The 14,292-nt window shown below is 44.0% G+C and overlaps 1 protein-coding gene across 2 annotated transcripts in view; it reads left to right on the top strand.

Annotated features, from left to right (window-relative positions):
* PAQR4 (progestin and adipoQ receptor family member 4) overlaps nucleotides 1-6,125 on the top strand; it is a 149,663-nt gene extending 143,538 nt beyond the window's left edge. For both annotated transcript variants that reach the window (XM_078652881.1, XM_078652882.1), the window contains exon 3: nucleotides 1,127-6,125. In XM_078652881.1, coding sequence (XP_078509007.1) covers nucleotides 1,127-1,560 — 434 coding nt within the window. In that variant the 3' untranslated portion in view covers nucleotides 1,561-6,125. The remainder of the gene's footprint in view (nucleotides 1-1,126) is intronic.
* The last annotated feature ends 8,167 nt before the right edge of the window (nucleotides 6,126-14,292 follow it).

Raw genomic sequence — 14,292 nt, 5'->3', positions numbered from 1 at the left:
GCCACTGAAGTTCGATTAAACACTTATGATGTAGAACTAGGATTACAAGCATGAAACTTTCCCTTATGTAATCATAATTAGAACATTCGAATGTTGAGCGCTCCATTGAAGACAGTGGAGTGCTCCGGGCTTCTAATAGCTGGTAGAAGCTCGTAGCATCAACATTCCAATGTTTGTTCCCCGCTGTTGCTGTGAACAAAGGCCTCACGGAGCCTGTGGGGATTTAAACCCCCTCTCCTTTGTTTTACACATTAGAACATTCTGCTCTCTAGGCGCGGAAATGTTCTAATAGCGTTAGAGCCCTCCATAGCAGGCTCTTCCGGACATTAAAGGCCTGCTCCCTTGTTAAAGGCCCTTGCCTTCAGCTCAGCCCTTTAACACTGGAGCGAACCTTTAATGGCCGATAGAGCCCGCTACGGCAAGCACAGAGGCTATATTAACCTTTTGGATGAAAAATGGATTTAGATGAACAAGGTTTTTTGTAGCACTGACACGTCATCTTGATCACTTTGGAGCACTAGGAGGAAAGTAATCGGCCAGTAAAAATAAAAAACTGTTTTACGGGGAAACACAGTTCTGCCCAGTTGTAAGGGAATGTCCCAAATCCGGCTCTCTTTATTGGCTCCCACGATGCGGTTACCTCTAGTTCAATGACATGCAGCAAAGTTCAGTTTTCTGAAGTTTCCGGAATAGTTCTGGATAGCGGCATTCAGAGGCTGTGGAACAATAATTGTTCTCTTGATACTAAGCAGTCTTGGTTGGCTCAAGACAAGCTAGCAGTAAACTGTTAAAGGGAATTTAAGGTTATCCCAGTTTAAACGTTGGGTTGGTATTTAAAAACAAATATTTAAAAAAGTGTTCGAGGTACACACAAGCAACAGGCAATGTACAATACCTCAACTGTGGAACTATTACAGGTACGTAACTTTACCTTACTTCGGTCAGTAACTGAAATGTTTTCTGTCAGATGCAGGTAAGAAGTCTCCGCAGCCTAAGACAAAATACGTGAACCTATTATCCCAACTGATTTAGACAATTCCGTATATTTGTTTTTAATTGATTTTAATTTCAAGTGTTTAAAATTGTATTTTCTACTCACTCTGTGATTTCTTTTTCTTGCTTGCAGGAGCCCTGCCCATCATTTACGTCACACTGCTCTGTTACCCGTCCACGCGGAGTGCGGCCTTGCTGACGTACACCGGTCTCTCCAGCTACGCCATCTACTGCGCAATCACCGCCAGCAGCAATGTCACCCGCCTGCGCTCTTTCGCGTGGCAGGCCTTCTTCCGCTTCCTGTTCTTCTACTTGCGATGGGTGGGTCTGGGCACGGGGCATCCCTCCTCACTGCGAAGCTACCTGGTGATGGACTCCCTGGCTTTACTCGGGGGCATGATCAACATCTCGCGCATTCCAGAGCGCTGGAAGCCTGGCAAGTTTGACTACTGGTTCAACAGCCACCAGATCATGCACGTGCTGGCGGTTCTGAGCATCACATATCTGCACTGGGGGGTGGTGTCTGACCTGCTGTGGGTCACCACCCATGTCTGCCCAGGGGACTGACCCTGCTTCGCACAGCAGCAGCAAAGAAAGAACATTTCGGTCCACACGTATTGGGGCGCCGCGAGCCCATGTAGGATCAAACACCCCCCAAAATGGGAGGGGAAGAGAAGTTATCCAAGTAATGTATTTACAGCGTTTTAGGTGTCTGCAAAGATTAGCCACGCAATACAAGTTCTAACCTTTGACTTGATGGTTGGGAGTTCGTTCTAACCCAACATACCAGTATGAAACTGAGAAGTAAACTTGACCTCAGGGATTTTTGTGACCGGTGTGAGGGCTATGGGCAGCATGACCGAGATCCCGGAGGTCTAAACCCCTCCTTCCCAGCCAGACATGTTCTCTAGGGTGTTGAAAGTGGGTGGGGAGTCACAAAAGTCCCTCTCTGTCTCCGTTCGTGACATTCACCCTCCCAGGTGATCAGCTCCAACTGGGACCCTGGTCCCTACCAATGTTTCTTTTCTGGGGTGACGAAGAATAGAATATCTGGTGCTCTCAAATCGCTTTTGAGATTTCCTTTTCTATGGGAGGCACGGCCCAGGTCAGATCCCTGGGACAGGTGGATAAATATACACATTTTTAGTATCTAAAATAGTGTTTACATATTGCCATCATAGTGCGAGTGAGAGGTGTGTGTATGAGACAGACCACGAGGAGTGTGTGTGTGTCATAAATATTCAGTTGTTTGCGGGTGCTTGCTCAAACAGCAGTGCACCTTCAGAATAACGTTTCTGGATGTATTTTTATTATCTCATGCCACTTCAGATGCTTTATACCAGCAGAATATGTTATATGATAGAAGGGCAGCTGCTTCGTAGGTGGAGCTGCACACGCTCCTCCCAGAGTGGATTGTACACAGATATGGCCTTCCGGGTGTAGCAAGAAAATGCAGAGCAAGAAGGCAAGTTACAAAGGGAGATACTCGCCCCCTCCATTCTTAAACCAGCTCCAGGTTCCCTCTGCAGGTGCCAAAAGGCGGGTCCCGCCAGTGGTGCCAAGCCCAGTGTGTTTCCATGTAAGATCCCTGTGATAAGACACAGGTTCCATATTGTGCTGGCTGCAGTGCTTCTCAGATAACTTGCTACAACCAAACAGTTGCAAACATATGACTTGACAGAATATGGAACCCGCTAATCCAGTGAGATAGCTGAACAAATTAGCGAAAGGCAGAAAGTTGGTGACATGGGTGGGGGAGCAGTGGATGGTTACCCTGGAAGTAAAAGCAAATATGTTCATTTTTCTGAAAAACGAAACGGCAATGTGGAACAGCTATGACGCTACATGATTGATTTAATGTTGTTTTCTGTTTCTGCTTCATCCTGGTGCGTGTCATTTCTCATTTTTTGCCCTTTTAACCCCCATGAAGATTAATTTTACAGGTTTCATGAGGGTTCCACCCACAAAAGAACCCTATACAGGGTAGGAAACAGTTGAGTATGTATACTCCTTGGTTTTCCAGCATTGGGTGGTCGAGGTTGTCTTGGCATGGGGAAATGTCTAGCCTGGCAATGTAGAGTAATGAAAGGCTTGAAGCAGACCTCTGGTATGCTGCGGGGAGTTCTGTGGGGTGCTGGCGTGTATTTTCCTTTACCTTCATCTTCATCCCAAACCACTTCCCTCCTGGCCCCCTGTATCTTAACATAGGCACCAGCAGTGCACCGGGATGACGTTGATGTGACATATCATAGTGCTGCACCTACCTCTTTTTCTTTGATGTTCTAGTTTGCAGGATTGGCTTGGTCCTCATTTTAAGGATGGACCTAATAGGCAGCTATAAAAAATTGCCAGTATTTGTTGAATGTCGACGAAGAATGCATGGAGAAGCCACATCACTGTATCGAATGTACATTTGTGATCACACTTTTACTTCAGCCTGTCTAACGTCCAACTCATTGTGGGCAAGGTGCACCATATTTCCCAGTACCCTCCCCTCCCCCACAAACATAGTCAATTTTTCAGAGTTATTTTGCTCTTTCTCGTCCCCCTGCTTTCTGTGACGGGCAAACACTATCATGGAGTTCAGAGATGCAGATCCTGGTCCAACCAAACACAGAAAGGCCGGAGCAATGCAAGATTGTGGCTTGTGAACCTTATCGTCAAGTGTGTGCCACCAGCCAGTCTCCAGTTATGTGAAGAGCATGTATTGACTCCCTGCTCTGAAATGTCCCCAGCCACTGCTGGGCTTTTGGTCCCAATCAGTGTTTGAATGGAAATCTAGAAGTGCAGGTACTCCGTGGCCTAGAGTACCTGTTTACTGTTGAGAAGTGCCAGTACTCCTTCGGTTAAACGCATTGAGATAGTGCTGAGAAGTGCCAGTAAGTACACTTCCATTGAAAGCATTGAGATACTGCTGAGAAGTGCCAGTGCTATACCTTCCAAATTAAAGAAGTGGAGGTACCGAGTACCTAATAGTACTACCCATTTAAAGTACTAGTCTTAATGGTCTCTGGTTTTCCACTTCACCTACACAGTAGGGGACAGAGGGTTTTATAACTCCTGTTGTAGCTTCCATTGAGGCATACTTGCAGTGTGGCGTATAAGGGAGGAAGAGTGCTGTGGGCGAGTTGGAGCTTTGTGTTTGTTATGCAGCCCTGACATCCCTCTCTTTTCCTCAGCCCCAGTCCGCTTGTGGTCCAGGAAGCCTCAGAGGCACCGCTGTGGCCCTCCATCATGAAAAGCGACTTGGCCATTCAGGAGAATGTGCTCTCCTTTACCTTTATGGTATCATTGTTCCTTCAAGTGCACCTCTACTCTTTTCAGTGTCTCCTTGCTGTTTCAAGTGAATCTCAACTCATTCTTTAAGATCCTTTTACTTCAATAAAAATGTTCTTCCAGGATCTCTCTGCTCCTATTTTTTAGGGATATCCTAGTGGCTTGCATGCGTTTTATAAATGTATCCACTTTTGTTGTGGAAACGTGAAGCAAGCACTTGCAATTTTGATTTGCTGGGGAGTCCTCTTTGTGCTGTTAATCATATGGTCACAATTTTTATTTCGAGTACAGCCTCTTACTTATCTGAGATGTAATCATCAACCCAAACTAGTCATTTGCGTTGTCCTTATCTCTAAGACGGGCCTGCAGGTTACCCAGCTCTTTGAATATACTTTTGCACTTTGGTCCTTTTTTTTGTATAATTAAAGAAAAACTGTTGATGCCAACAAATCTTTCTATTAGCAGCAATAAACACCCTTTGTGAGGCCAAGCAGATGACTGCACTATATATCAGACAGTATGATCAAGAAAAAGGTGGCCAACGACAAACGTATCATCAGGTGAGGCTCTGAGGATTTCATTAATGTTGTGGTAAGTGGCTGGCAACTCAACGTGCTAAGCATTAGACTGTGAGCACCCCCAACTATCTCTGTGATACCAAACTAGGATCAGCAGTGGACCTCAATTGAGGATGAAATTCTTGACGTTTGGACTTCCCAAATTAAGCCATAGAGTGATGGCAACTGTAGCTTGATGTGTACGTGAACATGGAAGCCTTATAGGAGAGACCCTTTCTGTTAAAAGCATTACCGGGAAACCACACAGTCACCAGAAATTGCAAGTCTTCCTTTTTCATACAATGAAAACAGTCCTGAGAAGAAAGCATTAGCCCCGTCTAAGACCTCATCAAATCTCTGAATGTCTGCTGCATAACACATCTTTACTTACAGCATGGACCTTGCTAATGCCAAACTAGCAGAGGTTACTAGGTGGTGGTGCTGCACTGGTGTCTGCAGCTCAGCAGCCAAAGCACTCCCTTTGGTGTATTCCCTCCAGAACCATACTGTGACAGACAGCTGATGTCTTTGCTGTACCTGTGTTCTTGTTCTCCCATGTTGACCTCCCTCTATGCTATGTTGTGACTGGCCTCTGAGTATCCCAGCCACAGTATTTATGTATAATCCATTGAGGTCCTGGCTGAATGACATACTGTGGCATATCCCTGCTATACCAGTGTCTGTGCTTCCTTTAAGAACCCCGCTCACACCATACACTTACTATCACTGCTACATTTTAATCTACTCCCTTTGGGGTAAAAGTAATGGTCATTGTCACCAATGTCTATCTCTACTTCTCTCGATGAGCTACACACCTCTTCTAATTTCTGATTTGTTTAACAGAATAGATGTAAAACAAGTGTGATCTTTTGTTTTTGTCCCTTTAGAAACGTTCATCCAACGATGTCTAAGGCTTTCTAACCATAGTCACTACCACGTGTGGGTCTGTCGAAGAAACACTTTTGGAGACTGTTCCATTACAGGCTTGTTTGCAGAGGGAAATGTATATGCTTTATGATCTGAACAGGAATACTTTAATAGTGGTGGGGTCCATGGAAAGCAAGGTTTTTAGATGAATATTCATGTATACAATCTCAGGGTATGGGAACGCCACTCGGCGATTCTTCCACTAGATGAGGCTTGCAGAAACCAGCATGCCACCGATTCCTGCGATTCTCCAAAAACCTTGAACCTCATTAATACCAGTGTTTATTCTTCCAAGAGAACTGTCTGTTAGAAACTTGAATTGTTGCGTGTTCCTCAGCACTTGAATTAAATAAAACACATTTAATAACAAAACTGGCATGGTTTCTGTGGTCTGTCTCAAAATATATCCTCTTTGTTCCTCATTTTGGCATCGGCATTGTATAGGTAATTGTACTGCAAATATGAGAAGCACAACAAAGGAAAAAGAGCTTTTTTTAAACCATTTTGGTGCTATAAGGGGATTGTTCACACTAGCTGAACTAGTTCATACATGCAGCTACATAACTCAATTTGCCTGCAACTATTGTTGTTTCCTTGTTCTTGACTTCACAAGAGATTATTTGAAATGCTTTCTGTCGACATTTACATACTAATGTTATGGCATATTTTATCACACAATATTTTTGTACTGTTATGTCCCAGCTCTTTCCCTTTCTCACCTTGTGGGTACCACCTGATGTTGGGACCGGAAACAGTTTCTATAGCTTCCAACAAGGAGCTTTATGTACACATACAACATATACAAGCTTTATACGCAACATGCCTTTCCTATATTCACCTTTGCCAGCTTGTTTTGTTCTTACGAGTGATGTGGATAGGAACCTGTCGCAGTCATCTTTAGAAATTCCTCATACGGGACCCTGTCCCTGATTATCCTTGATCTCAATCTTTCTAGGATTTTTCTTTGACTTTTCTTTCCCCCTTTTTCATTCACCTCGGATAGTTCATCTGGTCAAGCAATCTCTGAAGCAACGCAATCAGTTCTTAAAGGGACCACCATTTTGCCAGCAATACCTACTACTTCATGGTTCCTTCTAATCCTACCTCACTGCTGTCTTTTCCTTCACATCGAAGAGTACAGATTCACAGCACCATAGGAGGCATGAACAAGTTGGTGAACCTGTAAGAAAGGGAAAACGTAAGGAGCATAATTGCCTTCCTTCAACATACACAAAAAGGAAATAATGGTCTAGAACCTCAGATCCTCCAGTGTCGAAGACAGGAGCATGTGACTAAAGATATTTATCCTCCTTATCCACTAGAGAAGTCTCTCCACATCCCACTTCTTCCTTATAATCTGACCTTAGTAACTACTCACTCAGAATCTGTTACCTACTTCTCTGGTATCTGCAGGGATGATGATGTGGGTACTTTCCAAGAAATAACCAACAGAACTGTTATCAAGCCCATCGTTGAAGTTGTTTCCCTCGCAAGACCTTTGGAAGCTTTGGCACTTGATCTGATGGAGCCTACCATGCATACCTTCCAGACACTATTCTCCATTAAACCTGTGCCAAGATACATGGAGAAAAAAAAGATGAGAAGAAAAGACAATTGCTAGATATCGTCAAAAATGGATCCAAAATCTTAACATGTTTTCCACCTCACATTTCGCTAGTGTCAAGATTTTTACTCCTGGACCAAATGCTGCAGGAGGTACAACCCCCCTTTCAGCAGAAGTGATTGCATGTGTACTCAAACTCAAGAACAAAGGCATTTACTTCTGTTCTTATTATTTTGTAAGTAGGCACATTTGGAATATCTACTAATCTTAGACTTGAAGTACGCTAACAAGTGGCTGAAAAAGGAAAACAAACCAGAATACTTGCCTTATCAAGTCTTTCCACATCTATATCATATGGCATGAACAGGTCTAAGAACGTGTATTTTCACATACCTATATGCAAAGACCATAGGAGAGTCTTGTGATCTTGCATTCATTTGTGCTTTCATTACCATTCCAGGATCCTATCTTTCTATCTCCAGCCAGGTGTAATCCAGTGTATGATAGTGGTAGTGGCAGCCCCAAGAAAAAAAGGCTACCTGCGTGTGAACGAAAGCCAGTTTGTTACCAAAACCCCAGTAGGACCTCAGGTCAACCTTCGATCTTCTTTGGGATCTCACCCTATCGATCATCTCTTCCAAGTCAATACTCCTCCCTGTTCTAAGTTCTCCGTATCAGAAAGGCTGGTTTGACACAAAAATGAGAATAGTGTTTGCTTAAAAAAAACAGGCTATCATTTACACTCCTGAAGCTTCAATGTTTAAAGAACCAGTCATACAGATATCTTCCCTCATGGCCAGCATGGCTTTTTTAGTTCCTAATACCAGACTCACATGCGTCCTCATTAGAATCTCCTAGAAGACCAGTGATTTCAGAAAATGGGAGACTTGGAGGAAAAGATTCAAAAGTCCAACAGCGCCATCTCGCCTCTTATAGTGGTGCAAGAATTCGAACATGTTTCAGAGTCCCATTCCACTTTTGACTCAGAGTAGTAGCATTGATGGAAGAACAGAGAGCACACATGGAGGAGCTTTCTGACCCAAGGAAATAGTCTGCTACCTCCAGAAAATCTGTTCCACATGCTAGAACAGAGGGTAATTCACCAAGCCCTAAAATTGTTTCTCCCATTGATTTCTGTATCATTAACACATACACATGCAGACAATATGAAAAACGTGTGTTATCTTTTGTTGTCTTTACAAGCAAGGATGAACCAGATCTAGAGTCTACTAAAGGGAAGTAGTATTGCACTAGTTTCAAGCAAGTGACACCAGTCTGACAGTAGTGCATCTCCCAGGTCTTGGAAAGCAGATGAGTGGCTGTTCAATGATGTTCTGTCAGAAGCATTTGAGACCTACAATCTCCTGACTAGCCCTCCTTGTACACCTCCAAGATAACAGTCTCCATGGTGGACAGGTAAGACTAGCCTAATCGATTGTACCATTGAGACTCCCACAGGTCCTCTTGCACTGGTGTAAAGCCTCGCCTTCATGCTCTCCTCAATCCTCTGCTCTGACTTGGATGCACCGAGTGCAAAACTGAAGGGTAAGGCGTCCACCCTAATCATCTACCTCTAGTGCCGATGCAATGCCATTCCTCTGTGATGCAGCTCCCACTGAGCCACTGCAGGTCCTGAGGCTAAAAAAACATGTTCCTGTCAACAGGTGGCCCTGAACTCAATGGCCCCAACTGTGCATTCAAAAATAGGGCCCACTTGTGGAAATCAGACACTGCCATGGAGAGAACTACAGATGTCCTCAAAGACCAGCAAGGGTGTTACCACACAGACTTTAGAAACTATCAATTCTGGCCCAAGTGTTTTGCTCTGTGCACTAGTGGTAATTCCATCGAAGAGCAACACATCTTCACACAGACTCGATGAATCTGGAATAAATCTTTCCCTAAACTCACAATCCTTAGAAATTAAGCACAGCATTGTCTCCAATCCACATCTCCCAGTTCAGTATGCTGTGGCAATGGTGGCTTTTATGGAGGGCAAGGCAATGTCTTCGTACGTGTAAAGAAGGGAAAGTGTCCGGTGACCCAGAGAAAGAAAATGTACCAGATCAGTGGTATGTCTCTGAGAAGGGCAAAGACAGTATATGGTCGTGAGTTCAACCAATACGCCTTGCCACAAGACTGCTGAACAGGTTCATGCTGCATTTGGGCAGGAAAACTACTGGGTGCTCATCAGTACAGCTGCCAGGACCACCTCAACTCAAGTCTGTCCATGTGCCAGAAGAACAAGTTACTTACCTTCTGTAATGCTCTTTCTGGTAGATGCTCTTTCTAGCCACAGATTCCTCATCTTTTGAGTATTCCCCAAGTGTCAGAATGAACATGAAAGTTTTTTCTTAGTACCTCTGCTCGCTGGAAGGTGGCACCGTGCGGCACCAAACTGACACCGTTCCACTCCAGAAGTGATGTGTAGCGCCTATAAAGGCGCCACCCCCATGCAATGAAGACTGTCCTTGCCTCAAGATGGAGAGCCCAAAAGCAAAGTGGTAGACCAGTGTGCAGAGTCCTAGACATGGGATATTAGTAACAGAGTCCAATCATAGAATGGGGAGGAGGATGGGTGAGAAATCTGCAGCTAGATAGTCTCTACTAGAAGGTGTTTGTAATGATGAGAAGTCCACATGATATAAAGTATTTAAGATGCTTTAATCCAAGTTGTATAGAGAGACCCCACTAGGAGCTTCCAGCATGGTGCTCAGCCCAGCCAACTGTAAACTCTCAGGCAGAACACCAACATTCTCAAAGGTGCATCACATGAACATTCTATTAGAGGTAGAGAAGGACAACATAGAGAATACCAAGATATTACATTATCCTCTCTTCTTAACGGAAAACAAAAAGCTAAAAACCGCAACAGAGAACAGGAGAAAACGAAAGTAAGAGAATTGAGCAAAAGCGGAAAAAGGAACAGCAAAGAGAAAATACTCATAAAAAGAGGACAAAGAAAGAAGAATGGAAAAAAAGTATAAACCATCCTCCCTTCTTACACCATATAAACCATCCTCTCTTCTTACAAAACTTTAAAAAGAAGAAAACAAAGGAATGTAATAGAAAAGAGAAGGAACAAAAGAAACCTTTGTTTCAAGAAAAATGAAGATGAGGAAAAGTAGAGGTGAAACTTCATCAAAACACTATTACTTCTAAGCAAAATACAAAACGTAATGCAAGAGATAACAGTGCAAACAGTTGCAATAAAAATAGATCAAATCTGAACATATTTAGCATAGAAAGCATAAATGCACATAAATAGAGAAAAATATAAGCTAAATATGTGGATGTAAAACTTTAAAAACCTAGACTCTTAAAAGTGCCTGGTAAACTAGTATATGTGAATAAAAACAAAATATATTCAAAACACCAGACAAATGATGCTATAGGACTATAACCCTAGCAAAGCTCCTCTGAAGGAGACAAAAATACGCACACCCAACAGGGCATAAAACAAAAATAGACGAGGTCCGTGTGGACAACTGACAAAGTGCCAGGTGGGACTAAAACCCACTACAGTAATTTAAATTAAGTAGATGGGACTATAACCCACTACAAACAAATGGGACTGTAACCCATCGCAAATACACAGAAATAGCGCAAGTGGGACTAAAACCCCCTGCAATCAAATGGGACTTGGACCCATCTGAAAGACATAGTAAAGTAAACAAATGGGACTCAAACCCATAGTAACCAAATGGGACTAGAACCCATAACAAATTAAACTAGTAGGACTGAAAACCTACAGTAAGCAAGTGGGACTAAGACCCAATGCAAACATTTAAGTTACACAGATGGGACTAAAACCCACTGTAAGTAATTGGGACTAGGACCCATCACAAACATTTAAACTACACAGGTAGGATTCAAACCCACTGCGTTGAAATGGGACTAGGAACCCATCGCAAGAACATAGAAATTGAAGCAGATGGGACTAAAACCCACTGCAAATGAAGGAACAAAACATTATAGTACTCAATAACATTATAGTGCACAGCAGAGTACGCATAAAATATGTGGCCTGTGAGGAGAAAAACCACAATACTAAACAAGTAAAAAAAAAAATGAAACACACTTCCTGCCGCCTTGCGCCTTCAAAATGCAATTCTTAGACATTTAAACACTGCATTATTACAAATGTACACGCTGCACTTCCCCTTAATGTAAACACAGATAAATGCGTGAAAAAGTGCAACACAGGAGTGAAAACAATGATGTTTTTAATCGCCGGAGCTCGATCCATGCCCCCGAGAAGAATATCTTCACTACAGAGAAGAATGAGCTGAGACGAAACGAAAATAAAAACTTTCTATTTCCCTTTTCCGGCATTATCAAGAAGGGAATGTACAGTACCTTGGAATAGTAGACACAGAGCAAACAGGGAAAATGTCGCTAGTCTTGCCGTCCGCTGCATTACAGTGACTCAACAACAGAGAAACAGCTAAGAACTTGAGGCGTTGAGGTGTAAACAGCGCTGAAAATAAACATTGCTGGACGCACAGTGACGTATAGCAGGGTGGCTCACGGCGCTTCAGTACACCAAATTACATGAGGAGATGCGGCAAAGAGGACGGCACGTCCGAGAATGTCAGAGGAAGACAGCGTCATAGAAACTCCAATGAAGGCTCCGATGAAGACAGCAGGTGAGAGCGTGACACACGCGCTGCATATTTAAACAGAGTGAAGCAGTTAAACTGTCAATGGCTTCGGTGACTCGACTTTCGGTGTAATTTGCTCAAAAAAAAGGCAAAATTCACTCAGTAACATGGAACAGAAAAGCCAAATTTCTCCACTTGTACACGAAAGAAAAAGAGCAGTCACGAGACGTTTCTCTTCCAGCTCAAGTTCTGCATACATTAAAATGAAGGTGAAGGCAACATAAACTTAAATATTCCTCCGTTAGGTTGCAGCAAGTATTCATTTCCTCAAGCTGGCAAAGCTATTGAAATTACACCACCATTTAAATTGTAATAAAAACGATGGAATTAACGCTTCAGTTCGAGGAACTGAATCAGCACCCTGTCATAAAAAGCTTGAAGCAGATAAAGTTCACGTTCAAGGGTTTTTTAATTAAAAGTCACTGTTGCATGTATATCCATACAATACAATTCTTCCCCAAACAGCGTAGAAAGATTGGAAGGATGTCAATGCCTAGTGTCAAAAGAAGGCATAACACAGGATGAGCCAGGAGCAGAAGTGATACAGGTTTAACTCATAAGAGGGCACAGCTCCAACACAGCATGTAATAGGCTCTCCTTGTAAATAGGACAACAGGTAGAGTTGGCAAGAGGAATGCTCACCCTCATGTGAAGATAGAGCGTGAGTCCCAAAGTCAAAACAAACAAGCTTACCCAACGTCAGGGCACAGCTCCAACTTAAAATTTGTAAACTCACAGTTACACAGGACGACTGCCAGACTGCTGTGGGCGACCGGTTGTAGGTCACTGGTGGGGTCATGCTGGCAGTTGGGGTAGCTTTTCTTGTTGCAGGAGGTCCTTTCATTAATTTGTAGTTTTCTTGCTTAATATCTTCTAGTTTGAAGTACTTCTTGACTTGACAGGTGTAGATTCTTCCTTAAGATCGTCGCCATAAATGTAATGATGAGAAGTCCAGATGAGATATAGTATTTAAGATGCTTTAATCCAAGTTGTATAGAGAGACCCCACTAGGAGCATCCAGCATGGTGCTCAGCCCAGCCAACTGTAAACTCTCAGGCAGAACACCAACATTCTCAAAGGTGCATCACATGAACATTCTATTAGAGGTAGAGAAGGACAGCATAGAGAATACCAAGATACTACAGTGTTGCTGAAGGTAAGTAACTTGTTCTTCGGAGAGAGACGTCTGGCAGCAGATTCCTCACCTTTTGAATAGACACCAATGGGAGATGGGTTGTGAATGGAATCAAACCAGAAGGTCCTGCAGAACCGAGTGGCTAAAGTGCCCTTGGTGGACCTGGCTGTCCAGACAATATTCATGAACATGTGGAGGAACGCACACGTAACTACCTGGCAGATGTCTAGAACAAGGACTCGGCATGTTGACACAGTGGTAGCTGCTTTAGCCCTGGTGGAATGGGCTTGCAAACCTTCTGGGAGCTGCTTTTTCATCAGAGCATAGCAGAAGTTAATGCAGAGCACAATCCAGCATGAGATGGTACACTTCAGCACAGCCTGCCTTCCTTCGATCTGACGAACCCCACAAAGAGCTGATTGTCCACACGGTTTCTTTGGTATGATCAGTGTAGAAGCTTACAGCCTGATTCATGTACGGGCCGTTTTGCGTGTCCCTAATAGCGATCAATAGCGACTCGCTATTGAGGAAACGCAAAACGGCATTCATGTACTTTTCTGAGAAAAAATAGCGACTCGCATGCGGGCGCTAAAGCCGTTAGCGACCCACCAAAAACGCAGAATAATCGCTATTTCCGGCTACCTGCGATCGGGATTGCGACTCGCAATCCCGATCGCACGAGATTGCGCTCGCAATCCCGATTGCACGGGATTGCGAGTCGCATTCTCGCGGGATCAGGAAAACGGGAAGACGCATTCCGAGCACCGTGATGACATCACAACCAGGAAGCAGCCAAATCCCACCCCCAAACACCACAGCGACGCTAACAGTCGACTGTCCACGACGGAAAAGCTGCCACCAACCCGCCGTTTGCGCATCCCGACCCCGCCGAAATAGCGACCGCTATGGCAGAGGACCCGCAGGCCGGACCCAGCAACAGCGCTGGCCGAAAGCGCAAATTGAAATTTTCGGAACAGGAGCTGGAGAACCTCATAGAGGGTGTGGTGGTCAACCACGACCAGCTGTTTGGTGCAAACTCCCGGAGCGTCCCGGAGCAGGAGAAGAGGAGGATCTGGGTGGGGATTGCCGCAAGTGTGAACTCTGTGGGAGTTGCGGACAGGTCCCTTGAGGAATTAAAAAAGCGGTGGTACGACCTCCGAGGGCGTGCCAAGGAGA

This window comes from Lissotriton helveticus, chromosome 7, assembly GCF_964261635.1.
Source record: "Lissotriton helveticus chromosome 7, aLisHel1.1, whole genome shotgun sequence".
Taxonomy (NCBI): Eukaryota; Metazoa; Chordata; class Amphibia; order Caudata; family Salamandridae; genus Lissotriton; species Lissotriton helveticus.
The sequence above is the reverse complement of the archived record's forward strand: the minus strand, read 5'-3'. Positions and strand labels throughout refer to the sequence as shown.